The sequence below is a fragment of the Cotesia glomerata genome, linkage group LG6 (assembly GCF_020080835.1).
Source record: "Cotesia glomerata isolate CgM1 linkage group LG6, MPM_Cglom_v2.3, whole genome shotgun sequence".
In the NCBI taxonomy this organism is placed as follows: domain Eukaryota; kingdom Metazoa; phylum Arthropoda; class Insecta; order Hymenoptera; family Braconidae; genus Cotesia; species Cotesia glomerata.
The window spans coordinates 7,971,164-7,986,207 of NC_058163.1; the positions used below are offsets into that span (position 1 = coordinate 7,971,164).

At 30.6% G+C, this 15,044-nt stretch overlaps 1 protein-coding gene across 1 annotated transcript; it reads right to left on the minus strand.

Moving 5' to 3' along the window:
• Window positions 1-858: 858 nt before the first annotated feature.
• LOC123266574 lies at window positions 859-5,019 on the minus strand. The gene is made up of 6 exons (XM_044730879.1): window positions 4,219-5,019; window positions 2,818-2,962; window positions 2,605-2,742; window positions 2,435-2,528; window positions 1,906-2,373; window positions 859-1,384 (listed from the first exon to the last, which is right to left on the minus strand). Exons 1-6 carry the CDS (start codon window positions 4,966-4,968, stop codon window positions 1,048-1,050), a joined length of 1,932 nt encoding a protein of 643 aa, XP_044586814.1. The 5' UTR covers window positions 4,969-5,019; the 3' UTR covers window positions 859-1,047.
• Window positions 5,020-15,044: the final 10,025 nt, after the last annotated feature.

Consider the following 15,044-nt stretch of genomic DNA (forward strand, 5'->3'; position numbering starts at 1 on the left):
TGAGGAAAGAAGGAAAAGGGGTTTAGGGTTTAGTGGGTAGGGGCGTTAGTGTCGAGTTAGTATGACGCTGCGTCGAGTCGCCACATATCCAGGCCAAACAGCTATGCCTAGAATCCGTAAAAAGGATTCCCCCCCCTACAAAAACACACGGACGTACGGACATCATCGCGGAAACATTTGGGAAGGCTTCCTAGGACCTTAAAATGTCAACATCCGTTGAAAACTCGATTTTCGAAAAACGGGGTGAAACCAATAACTTCCCGATTTTTGAAAATTTTCAATTTTCTTAGCGGGAAGTTAAAAAGTTTAACGGTGATTTGGTAACAATTTTTGCACCTAATGTTTATATCGGCATCGAATATGTCTTCTCGCTTTATCAAAATATAATAAAAGAAGTCGATGTTACTAAATTTATTGAGATGTGTAAAAACTATATCAAACGACCTGAACGGATCAAAGCTGAAGAAATAGTCAAATTTAATGACGACAATGAAATCAATAAATTTATTTCCAGCGAAAAAACAAAAGTAAATTTAAGAAGACGAACATCATAGATTAGTTATTTGATGTGTACTTCAGAATATATATTTTTTATAACGTATGATAACAAAATACCTCACACAAATAAATTTTATGACTTGACATAATTGTAAGTAAAAGTAAGCTTATAATCATTTTTTTTATGATATTGTTTTGTTAATTGTGTCAGTGTGGAAATATATATTTTTGTACACTTTATTTTTTAATTTCAAAAATTTTTTTTATACTCTTTCTAGTTACTAAAAATTTTGTCACGATGTAAAACATAAAGATTTTTTGAATAAATTACTCTAATAATAAAATATAATCTAATATTATTTATTTATTTATTTTATTCCTAATCCTCAACAGTATGAAAAAGAATTACAAACTTTAATAACTACAACTAAAGTCAATTTAATAACTGACAAATATAGTCGAGACAGAATTAAGATGAGCTGTTATTATTAAAGTTTATAATTTAAAAATTATTTATTCATTTTTCTCAAAGATAAAACAAATACAATTTCAAATTTCGATACTTTCTGCATCAAAAAGAACATCATCTTCATCATAATCTTCATTGTTGAAGTAATCTCGAGAGCGAGTAAAAAAGTCATTTTTGCTTGGGTGCATCGTAGCAATCACAAATTCCGAATGATCAACAGCAATAAGTTTAGGAACCAACAAGCTGTCGTTATTAATACTTTCTCGTTGGACAATACCAATGCCACTCAACGATGTAAGACTCACTCTCCCTGCTGGACGTAAATCCAAGTATGGCACCGTAACCTCTTGAGAGTCGTTGGAGACACTTCTCATATGGAAATCAATGAATTTGTTCACTTTTGCAACCTCAACTTTGCTGAAAGAAGCCAATTATGAATATTATGATTTCTCTGCTGGAATAATAACTACCCTAGTTGTAAATTTTATCATGTTTTCTTAACAAGACGTCTCACTCAAGATTCTTAATCAAATATCTGCATCCAGATTTTGATAATTCTAGCTCAAGATACTGCCCATAAATTCTTGTTTAAGAACTGTCATAGATATTCCATAAAGATTCTTGAACAAATCTTGAGCAAGAATGTAGCAATAAAATGGCAAGAAATCTGACGCTCCCTGCTACCATACTTTAAGATTCTCTTGTAAAAGTAGGATAGTTCAAGATTTTTGACTGAGAATCTTGTCGAATTCTTGCTACAGACTCAACCAAGTAAAACTGAACTCTTTGCTTTCAAAATTTTGTTAAAATTTGATGCCAGTCTGGATACAGAATCTTGATTATCTGTCTTATTAAAAAAATTTTCAATTCTATTTAATGAATTTTGTTCAAGAAACTTGTCCAAGGTCAATATTACTAAGTTAGAATGTCGAAATTACCCGTAAGTTCCATCGTATTCATTCATTTCTATCAACTCATTAGCTGACAGCCACTCAGACGGTTTGGTCTCAGATGGATTCAAAGTACCAGTGTAGTAATCAAATGGCGTAGCAAGAACTTGCAAGCCTATTGCATTGGAATTCCACTGGTTGATATCGTTAGCCGCCATTTTCTTAAAGCTGATACCCGTGACAACGTAACCAACAGGCAAGTTAATGTCGTCGATGTTCAATCTAGCATTTCCTTGACGTAAGACAGTGAAATCTTGATCGTAAACTAGTGGCACTTTTATGTTCCCTTGCACTTTTTCAAAGGAAGTTGTGGCGTTTTCCGTGGGAACTATGTCATCCAGTGAAAGCCATTTTAAGGTACTCTGATCAATGGCACCACCTGGAAGAAGAAGTCCTTGTTGGATCTGTACCTGCACGCAATCATTCTTTGCCTGCAGTTTCATGTTTGTAACAACCCTGTAATGAAACAGTATGATTAGCAACAAAACTTGTATTTATGCGAATGAAAAATACTTACATGTTATTAGTGATATTAGCTACTTGAGGTATCAAGCTTATCATGTTCTTATTCATTGTAGAAGATATGTTAGATAAGTAGAAACTGTAATCAGCTGAAAAAACAATGATTGGGATCGAAAAATCGTCATTATTGATGAAGTCGAATAAGAAATGAATGATTAAACGTACCGATCATATTATCTGCTAAATCACAACGTTTTATTTCTCTGGGAGCTTTAGACATCAGGTTTTTCATTGCGTGAAGATAATCTTGAGCTCGATTTATGAAGTTTTGATTTTCTATCAGCAATTCACCATTGTAATCACCTATAAAGACAGTATTCCAATGATATTTGATTTTATTTGACACTAATGGATATGTTTTGACGTCAAGTCACATACCTGATTGCAGTATTTCCATATATTTTCGGGTAGCGATAGTCATCATTAAGACACGATAGTCGATTACAAGTGCCAATTCGTAAATTTGCTTTATTCGCGTTTGGATTAGTAGGTCAACATCACAAGTGTCTTCGAACTTAAATTTCTGAAAAATATACGTAGTCTTAATTTTATTTTAAATGATCAATGTAAAATTTTTAAATTACATAATTTACAACTTCGAATAAGATCCAATTATCATTGATCAGATACAATCAATTTTTAAATTTCCCGCTAAGAAAATTGAAAATTTTCAAAAATCGGGAAGTTATTGTTTTTACCCCGTTTTTCGAGAATCGAGTTTTCATCAGATCTCAACATTTTGAGGTCCTAGGAAGCTTCCCTGACTATTCCCGCGATGGTGTCTTTATGTCTGTATGTGTGTGTGTGCGTGTGTGTGTGTAAACCTCTCATAACTTTTGAACGGCTTGACCGATTTGATCGCGGTTGGTGCTATTCGAAAGGGTTCAACTAAATTTATATTTTGAATTTGTTGGGCCGATTCGGACCAACAGATTTTGAGAAATCTTAAAAAAACTGCGAAAAAAATTTTTTCAAATGTGGTTTTTTTTTTTAATAACTTTTAAATGGCTTGACCGATCAATTCCAAAAACTAATCAACTCTTAACATCGAAAAACCACGTCGATCGCTACCCAGCCGGTCAAAATCGGTTGATTCGTTCGTGAGTTATCGTTGACGAAAGAAATCGAAAAATAGTGTTTTTTTCGAATTACACCGAAATTTCCGGTCTTGTGTTTGAAAATATATTATAGAATTTGAAAAAACTGCGTCGAACGCCGCCAACCGTGTGAAAATCGGTACATTTATTCAAAAGTTATTGCGGTTTGAAAATTCAAAAAATAGTGTTTTATTAAACTTTTATCAGACTTTTGAGCTCGGAGAGCTCAAAACTATACGAAAATTATATTTTTGAGCTCGAAGAGCTTAAAAACGTAATAAGTGCAATTTTGAGCGCTTAATTACGAACGTAGCGGGAAGTTGCAGGGATGGCCTTCACACGAAAAAAAGAAAACTCGAAAAATTACAGTATAAAATGTAAAATCGGTCCCGTCGTAATCAAAACTAGAAAAATTACAGTTTAAAATAACATTTTTCTAAATTCAATTTTTTAATTTAATATTCAGAGCTTTCAATGTAAATGTTATATTCTTCAATGTAATTCTTATAAAATCTGTAATAATTACAATCTGAAACTGTAATTTTTCCAGTTTTCATCACGAAGCGCCACGTTACATTATATACTGTAATTTTTCGAGTCTTCTTTTTTCCATGCAGGGTCAACCTTTTTTCTAATTTTTTTTTTCATTTTTAATCATTTACAAATAGTCAAAAATACTCACATCTTGGTTTTCAACAAGATATCTAAAAAGCGCTTTATAAAATCCTGGAACTCGGCGTGACGAAAGCTTGGCAAATGACGGATAGATATGATCCATTAATTCATCAGATCTTGATTCCAGAATACCTGAAGCAAGACGTTTAAACATAAACGGCGTAACAGACAGAGTATTAGAATATTTGACAAGCATCTTTAATTCTTGGAACTTGAATTCTGATTGCATAGTTAAAACGAATAAGTCACTGACAGCACGATCGTATGTTTCTGATTGCAAATTTAGTTTTCTCTTCAGTTGCTGAAGCATTCCGTGCAACATGTTGTAAGAAGTTAATTTTAATTTTAGAAGGTCTTCGACCAAACCTTTCGAATTGATTAAAATCTTATTGATGTTTATCTGAACTTTCTGCTCCGGGGGGAGCAAATCCAAAATGGCATCGTCCAAAAAGAATACAGTCAAGTTATCTCTTTTCAAAATGTATCTAAGGCCTCTGATGATTGTTGCTTGTCCACCCGTTCGGTTCATTTTGCGTTCGATCATTTTTGCAAGGTCTACTCTAGTAGTATTAAGTCTTTCGACTAATGAAGTGTCAGCTTCTTGCGATTCGATCCTTGGTAAAGTTGAGTTTTTTATTGTGTCAACGATATTTCTTGCGTACTGTACTACATCTGTGATGTTTTGGATGTCAGGAAAAGCATTCGATGGAAAGAAACTGACGATAAGAATTGTCAATAGAAACGGTAGTTTAGCCATTTTTTAACCTTCCAGAAGTTTAAGAACCGATTTTAGCTGAATTTTTAAATTTGTAGCTTTGATATAGAGATTTGTATTCTGTAATTTGAAGTTTAAGCGGTAAGATAGAAATTTTTGTAAAATTGTAAAGGTTTTTTCTAAACAAGGATTTCAAAAAATTGCAAGTTTAAGAGTTTTGCAAGCTTATATATAATTCTGGTAACAATAATCCTCTTTCTTTCTAATATTGAAGCAATGGATTTTTATGATTTCGAATTTGTTATAGATAGATATTTTATTTTATGCAAACCCCAGATGGCCAAATAACAAATCACAAAAAATATATTATATATAATAATACGTGATAATAATAAAAATTATAATAAATAAAATAATAATGATTAAATCAAATACTTAAAATTTTAATTAGCTATTAAGTATTAAGTATTACATTAAGTTTGTCTTGATACACATTTTTCATTATTAAAATATAATTTGTTTCAATTTTATTTCTAGGAGACAAGTAATTTAAAATAACGAAAAAATTTAAGCAATAGGGAAGAAATAGTAAAAAAGAGAAAAGAAAATAGTCAAGCAGTTACAAATAAAAGGAATTAAACTGATAGAAAAGAAATACTGAAGGGAAGAAATAAAATTGGGAAACAATTATAAATTGAGAAGAGAACTGAAATAGTAAAAAACATAAGTATATAATCATCACAAAGCTAATGATGTAATTAAAAAGAAAAATAGTATATAAAAAATATTGCATTCAAATTATGAAATTGATATATAAAAAATAATTCTGTTGACTTACCCGAGTAAAATTCTAAATCGAACTAATCATGATCGAACATAATGAAAGCTTAAAAAATAATTGTTGACAGTAATAATCAAATCAAATCATTAAAAAATAATAACAAGTATACTTCTCTTCAAGCAATGACGTCCGTCATGTGTAATATGATTTTTTTTTCTGTAATGACGTTGTTATTTGTGATTAATTCCAAACTATACGGACAATAATAACACCCTGAAATATTTTTTTAGCCATCTCGTTATTAATAAAATGTTTTCTTCTGAATCTGAAATCTGAATATTTTGTAGATACAATAATTAGTCTAATTACTTTAACTTCATATAACTTGAAAAAGTTAATTTATTGAAAGCCAGTACATATCTGAGAATAGTTATATTTATATCTTAGATTGATATTTTTGGTCATATATTTTCTGACAAATTTGAGTATATGCTTCATATATCTCTGGATATATATTTTTATACATGCAGATATATTATCTGAGCATATAATTATGCATGTATATTTTTTTGTAGAGGTACTAAGAGTATTTTTTTGTAGAACGTTCAATTTCTTGGAAAATATTTTTATCTCATGTTATTCAAATAGAACATAAACAATTTTGGTTATCAATCTCTGAATATCAATGTTAAGAGCTCAAATTTTAACCATGTCTTTATTTTAGCATTGACTGATGAAATTTCAGGATCATTTGAAAAAAATATTATATCTGGTTTTTTTTATACATACTTTTATAAAGTTATATATAGTCAATTTTTTCAATTAAATTTCATTTACTGAGTTGGTAACATATCCTGTTGTCTTTTAATAAATTTAAAACCTTGGGAGTTTATAATAAAGCCACAAATATATTTTAATCACCGTAATTTTTTTAATTACTTTAATTAGTATCGAAGTTAAAATTCCATTAAATGATAAGTTTAAATTAGTTAAAAATATGTATCCAATCAACAAAATTTTTCGACTTACACAAAAAAAATTATCTATATCAAGTAAAAAAATAATGAAAAATAAATTCTTCAAATAAGGCGATAAATTTAAGTCAAGCATGTGATTTGGAGTACTCTCCTTCCCCTTGTAGAACCCCACCAACTGACTCCACATACTTCAATGACGCACCGTCAGTTAGATATAATATAACAACAACAGTCAAGTGTAAGCTGGCGTATAAAATCACACGCTACAGCTGACTACTTTCCAACCGGTCCTTGAACAGTAAACGTAATATTGCATAATTTTGTGAAACGGCTTGATATAACATATTATTTAATAGTTGGATATTAAATAATTGATATTAATCATCAGTAAAAATGGTTTATTATTCCATTTACGCGAAAGATTACTCAGCTTCAACTGATAGTGTTAATTTTTATCATACGAATGGCTTGAAAACAGTAGAACGGTTTAAAAGTGACGTTGGAAAATTTCACATAAAATTGATACAATCTAACGAGCCATTAACAGAGTCGCGAATCATTTATTTACATTGGGGGCACAAGTGTACGGAAGAAAGTGAACAAACGATTATTAAAAGCTATCAGGAAAGAATGGGCAAGGATGATGACACGCGGCCAGAAACGATTATCCAGTGGATAAAAAAGAGTATTGATAATGTTCATGATGTGAAAATAGAACTGTTGTATATCATAACGGATGGATTAATTAACAGAGATAGTATGGAAAGATGTAAGGAATTAAATAGCGATATGCAATACAATAATGTTGTCTTCTATGCATTCAATCAAAACTTGAATCAAATTGACCTTTCGGTTGCAGCGACATTTTTGAAAAGTCATTGCACCATTTACCGTAACTATGAGCTACTTGATGATGTTAATATTTCTGAGGAGTTTGACTATAGTAAGATCACGGTTTCTAACTTTATAGCCAAACGTAATAATTTAAAGTCTTATATTAGGTTGAAATACATCAATAAATTTAAACAAGATGCCGATGCTTTGCAAGAAATAGATAAATTAAGGATGCTAAGAAATCGACTGTTTGAAAAGTTATCTAAATCGGAACAGAACAAAGCTAACCTAGATACTAAGGACAGAAATGAATTTATGCGCGAGTTTATTAATACAGTTTGGTATAAAAATCTTAATGCTTCGGAACATGGTATAAAAGTTGAGATAGAGAAATCTATTTCAACTTTGATCAATTACATTGTCAGTGATAATAAATCTTACTCGTTTGACGCATTGAAATTCGAATCGAAATTTAACAATCCCATTGAAGAAGAGCCAATCGTTGATGCTTATTTTGCGACCGAACAAGAAATTGAATTTCCTGATATTATTCTCGACGACGACAAAGGAATACCTGTTATATTGTTAACAGAATTCAATTTGCTGGAAAAAATTATATTTCATAGGATAAATGAATGGACAGAAGTGTCACCGGCCAGTTTCAGTAAGTTCAAATCAGCGATGGAGTGTCCGTTATTTTTGTTGAATGATCCGGATATTAGTGAGTCAATCGGTTACTTTTATACTTTGAATGTTTACAAACAATTATTAGAGAACACTACAAAGACTGAACCGCGTACGCGAAGACCGTACCATGGCGGGCTCGTGTTAACCGACACTAATGAATTTGATAAATACAACGATTACATTTTGTCGGCTACGTACTTTGATTTCAAAAAGGTAAATTACAATGTTGGTTTGTTTTATTACATATTGTGGAAAAACTGCGAAAATAAAGAATGGATGGATAGAAATGTTTTAGAACAGTTTAAAAAATATGTTATGCGACGTATCAGTGCAACTGTGTGCAAAATTGGACTGTCATCATTGCCACTAGATCCTCAAGAAAATACATCACTGCTTACTGCGCTGTGGTACTGCGTTGAATTATCCTCATGCATTTTCAAAGATGATCCTCAAAATTTCATGCACGAACGTTTAAGAATGTATTACGGCGTTGGACATTGTATGATCGAAATATTAAAGTACTTTAACTATGATTTAGATTTAGAGTCCATTGAAAATCGTAGAGACATCATTAGATATGTAATGATATTGAAAAAAATTTCATCGCATAGAGAAAGAGTTTATTATATGTTGGATAAAATATTCAAAAATATAAACGGTTTTCTAGTCTGTGAAATTGAAAAGCCTGCTAATTTACAAAAACTCAATTATCTTAAATTAAATCACAAAGGTATGTTGCACAATGATATCATTCAAGAAGAGGTTCATTTAAATGACTATGTTCATTTGATGAATTACGTAGACGACTCGAATAAAAACGGTAAAGTCATTGTTAAAATCTGTGAAAAAACCTTCCGTCCTTTTTTCACCATTGACGAAGACACTTCATTTTACTCAGAATTAGTAAAGATTACCAAAAAAGTAGTTATCAACAACGATGACGACAAAAATAATGTAAAAATATCCTTTGATACTATTGACTCACTAGAATTTGATAAAATTTTATCTTCATTTAATTTATTTCTTCGTTGTGTAAAAGATTCTAAGAAATATCCCACTTTACCAGAGTACCTCGAGTATGTTTTAACAAAGAAGAAATTTAATTGTGATTTGGTAACAATTTTTCCACCTAACGTTTATACCGGCCTTGAGGATGTGTATTCGCAATATCGGAGAGTAATCGAAACCGTCGACGTCAATAAGTTAATAGCAGTGTTCAAAAGTTACGTCAAACGAGTTGAACGTATTAAAGAGGAGGGAGTCCTAAAATTCAATGGTGATGATGCGATCAATGAATTCATCACTAGTGAAGAATTGAAAGTCAATTTGATTAAAAAAGTATAACAATCTCATTACCAAACCAAGCCAATTAATCTGATAATTTATTTACACTAAAATCATGTCTTTTTAAGATTTTATATCCACTGTATACCTAATGTCGAATAATTTTTATAGTTATTATCATGTGTAATAAGAACTTATTTTATTCTCATAAGCATTACGATTCATGTTTATAAATAGAATAAAGTGATTACCAAATATTCCTTTTATAAGGTACTAATTACTTTTCATCTGTATATGTAATAGAATACTAAGGAACAAATAAAAACTTGATATATTTTTATAAAACTAATTTTCCATACAAGGTTTTTAAATTATGCTTTTTTTAATATTATAGTAAAGTTGAATAGACTAATTTTATTGATTGCCTGCATTTTAATCCTAGTACAATATTTTCAGATGAAATATACAAGTTTTTTACTAGCGAAGATTTCCATAACATAGGTAAGAGCAACAATTTAACACACAAAAAAAAATTACCTTGATTCAATAGAAAAATTCTTCAACCAACAAAATCACTGTTACAAGTATCTTCGTTTTGATTCAAGACGAAAAATTTTTGAATTAAGTAAAATTTACTCAAACCAAAAATACTTTTTTAGTTTAATTATTTCTCTCTTAAATCAAGATAATTTCTTATTCAGTACAAAATTTATTTAAATTTATTTTTCCTATATTATAAAATAGATGAAAGTCTTGAAGTTAGTCAAAGGTCGAAACTCGCAAAAAACGGGCCACGATTCATTATTGGTTGAAATTTAGGCGCGCGCGTAGCGCGCTATTCAAATTTCTAGTATCATTGACTTTTGATGACTGATTTTGTTACTATTGGAAGTTTAAATTTGATTTCCAGAGAGATTTCCTGTAAAAATAGCAAATTTCACAAAAAATGTATGATAAATGATAATGTGTGATCAGAATGCAATTCATACGGAAGAAAATAATAATGACCAAATAAAATCATTAAAACCTAAATTGATTTAAGCCGTCATAAAAAAAATTTTATCCTCGGAAATAACTTTCAGGATAAACGAATCGAAGGTGATATTAGACCAGGCATGAAAAAAATATTTTAACTGACCAGCGACAACACTCGCCTCTATTTCTTACTCTGAGTTTGATTGAATTGAGTCGAATTCTGACCTCAAGCTTAAGGTCGGGTTGAAATCTGATTGGTCTTGTTTGTCGGGGCTGATCTCATAAATGGGAAACGTTGATAGCCTGTCTGTTTGATGTTGACGCGTGAAACAGGCGGGCCCTTTCAGCTTATAGGAGTTACTTCCTTTAAGAAATCCTTTCTTGGAGGTTGAGTCTTCAAGACAAACTAGTCTTTTTAACGATGACAAAGATCTTGATCTGCTTGCTAAGATCTTGACCAAAAAGAAACATGTCGTGACTGAATCCTCGAGTACAGATTTTCTTTTATCATTAACACAAGAATAAATCTGTGAACGTTGATTCGTACATTAGGCTGCTAGAGTCACAGAGGAGTTGCAATAGCTCATTTTTATGTTAGATAAAGCTTGTCCCAAAGTAACGAGGCTACGAGCCGCATAAATCTTGATTTTGAGTTAAATATTCATCACGAGATTTAGCAGTCTTGTTGAGAAGTTAAATCAGTTTCAGATTGAAAACATGAGCTTACAGTACAGTTTTTCTCATTAGGATAACTATCAGTCAATTTAGTTTTTACATCCTTTTTCAGTCTAGATGACACAATATCTTTCCAGCTAGCAAAAAGTTTAGGATAAAGATTGTAAGTCTTGTTTCTCAGGAGACGCTTGTCCGTGCCGAGCATTTTCAGAATCGGATCACTGAGGTTTGGAATTTCAGTACTCACTGACTCAGGAGACTCGTCTAAAATCTTAGAATCTTTGGTTGTAGCAACTACATCATGTTCAGAGTGTTGACTGACGTTGATCACCATTATCTGAGTCTGCAAGAGCAAAATAAGAGCTAAGTTAAGATAAGCGACCAAGAAATAAATCGTTATAATAAAAATTCTTGAAGCAAAAAGTGAAAGGTTAGATTATTAAAATCTAATTTCATTTGTATTTTGAATTTCAACCCAGTCGAAAAAAGGTACACAAAATATATGAAAAATTTTATGCCCAAATAAAAATAGATATAAGCCATAAATAATGACCCTCAGATAAAGATCCACTAGCAGAGGAATCATAAACTTTACAATTGTACTATTTATTACATGATTGATCGTAATCCATCGCGTATATTATATTTGTATTTTTAAATTTAAAAATTATTTTGAGAGATTAATTTTAAGCTTTTATGATCTAGATATTTTGTCGTGTGGATATTTTATCCATGGTTGTTTTGTTGTTCAATTATTTTATCCGCGGTTATTTTGTCGCGGTTATTTTGTCAGCGGTTATCTAATTGCAGCACCAAATTAATCATATCCACTGGTGAATCTAGAATAACTAATCTTACTGTAATACACTTTGTAATAAATCAATTTCACAAAAAGTTTCTTAACAGTGACAAATTTTAATACTTTGATTAATTGTTTCCATTCTTTGTGAATTATTATAATTGTAAATAATAACAGTAAAATTTATTTATTTTTTCACATTTATAGCGTTCTGAATTATAGGCAATATTGTTTTTAAATAATCGTAAGAATTTATAAGTATTGATGGGAACTTGCAAATTTACGTTGCTTTCTTCAAATATGGTTCGTAATGATCCAGATAGATTACATTTACTTATTGCACCAATTATAAAACTGTAATTGCAAATACGCATGAGCTTGCATAATTCCAATTTTTTTCTAAATTTTTCGATGATTTCACTTTCTGATATTTTTTAATTTAATTCAATTGCATTTTTAAACATAGATAAAACCTAACAAATGACAATTTGCTAAAATTGAATGCTGTGAAAACTAAAGCAATTATTTTTGGTAGTCCACAGCACGTAAAAAATCAGGTGTGTATCAATGCTCCAAAGGTCTCCGTGAATAATGTGCCTATTGAATATGTTGAGTTAGTTAAATATCTCGGAGTTGTATTAGATAATACTCTGTCGTGGCACGGTCAAATAGTCTCTGTTAGTCATCAGGCAATGGGTTGTCTTGCACGATTGAAGATGAATAGTAAAGTGTTGAATACATCTATGAGGAGAAGACTTGTTGCTGCATTGATATTGCCTCTGTTTGATTATTGCTGTGCTGTATTTACGAACATATCTGGTAGTTTACAACAGAGACTACAAAGGAAGTTTAATGCCTGTATTAGATTTATCTATAGTGTTAGACGAAGTGAACACATAACTCCTTACAGACTGCAGCTTGGCTGCTTAACGTTACAGAGTAGACGCGACTTTTTAATTACTTGTGTATAAATACTTGGTGTATAAATTGCTTGGTGTATAATTAATTTGCTTGGTCTATAATTACTTGGTGTATAAAGTGCTGCATATGCATCATGACAAGTTGTAGCGTGATGGATTTCGTATACTGCTCTCAGTCAAAGATCGTGCTGTGCGCAGGAATGATGTATTTTATCAGCCGAGTTGTCGAACATTGACTTATGAACGTTCATTTCTATTGTCTGCGATAAGATGCTGGAATCAGCTTCCGGATGATCTTGTTGTATTGGGCACATTTCAGGAATTCAGGCTTGCAAGTTTTCAATGGCATTCTGAGAGAGATGCTTAAGAGTGTAAAATTGTGGTGATATATAACTGTTCAAATATTGCGAAGAGTCAATGTTAATCTATGTTAATCAATGCTAACTAATAATAATAACTAATGGCAATTACTGACAATTTAAGCTAATCATTTTTGCATTTAGTCTTTTTGTTGTTTGCTTACCATTTTACTGATCTATTATTATTATTATTATTATTATTATTATTTTTATTAATATTATTATTATTGTATAATGTACTCATTATAAATGTATTTGATTGTATGGCCCTTAGGGAGCACTTGCTCTAGGGTCAAAATTATTAAATAAATAAATAAAATAAATAAACAAATCTGTGAATGTGCATAACTTGTGCCCTGAACCAAATGTCCAAATAATCTGTTCAGATCCTCATAAGAAAAACAAGATGTCACTGGTTAAAGTCCAAACTTACCGACAGCATAAATGATATAAAATATGTGAATTACATGTCGTGTGTTAATTCGTACAAAACTTTGAATTTCGAATTATAAATTTTGATAGAGCTAAGGGAAACTGCAATCATTTTTTTGCTCATAGAAGAGTAGCTTAAATAACTGATCGCTGTTACTAATAGCTTGTGATGTTCTAAATATTCTTTTTGCATAATCAAATTTAATGCAAGCATTGAATAATAAAGTAACCATTGTTTCCACTCTGATGTTTTCTAAACTTGTAATCAAAAACAGATCGTGTAAATCGAGAAACGAATCTGGGAGGAAAAGTGAATTTAACTTTATTGTTTACGTACTTTATTAAACTAAATAGTCGTTTAACGAGACCTAAATACACACAGTCCATCATTTCAACAACAGTTGTATTGAAAACATCATAAACACTTTGGTAAGAACTGTAGAACCTTTGATTCCATTTATTGAACTTTTAGATTGAACAGCTTTTTTACTTTCATTAATAGACTCTTCAGTTGTTCTGAATTGCAAATCAGATTTAAACAGATGAACACGCCAACAATTAAGATATTTACTTTGATTTTCACAATGGCAGCATCCAAAAATTGCTTTATAGCCATTCATGTTCAAGAAACTAGTCTTTGCTGATAGATCGGAAGTACCACAAATAATCATACTTCGAACTTGACGATTTAAATCAGGAGTTTTACACCAAATACCATTATATATTTTTTATCGAATCCTTACGAAAACTTTTTAAAAATATATTTGGCTGTGATTTTCTGTCAAACTAAAGACTGGCTAGTAAAAAGTTTGCTTTTTAAATAAGAGATCATTAATGGTTAAGTAAAATGACCAAAACTGAATTTGGATAATTTGAAAAGTGAAATTCTATTAGTATTTCACGTAAATAAAATATAAAAAGAACAGATAAAAAACCGTTATTTTTAAAAAAAGACTGATAAATACTTCCATCCCAAAAATCTTCCAAATCTTGCATATTAATTTTGTTTCTATTGAACTTACCTTGTAGAGAATTATGAAAATTAGGTCTTTCAAAAAAATTAATCAATTGAGGTACTGAGAGAATTTGGATAAAGTAGCAGTTTTTTTTTACTTTGCATTTCAAACAAACATTATTTCATTATCAAGCATGGTAAAGTATATAGTACAACAATATTGGCGACTGATTGGTAATTGAATATTTTAAAAAAAATTTTTTAAAGTAGTATAATGTATTTATGCAAAAATTTGGTGCAATACAATGTAAACTTATTAGGGATAACTACTCATATCTATCTAAGCGATCACAATGAATTATAGATGAAAGATAATTTCCCACTTGAATTTCTTGAAACGTTATCTTAGGTTCCTCAAGGATCTGTTTTAGTACCAATTT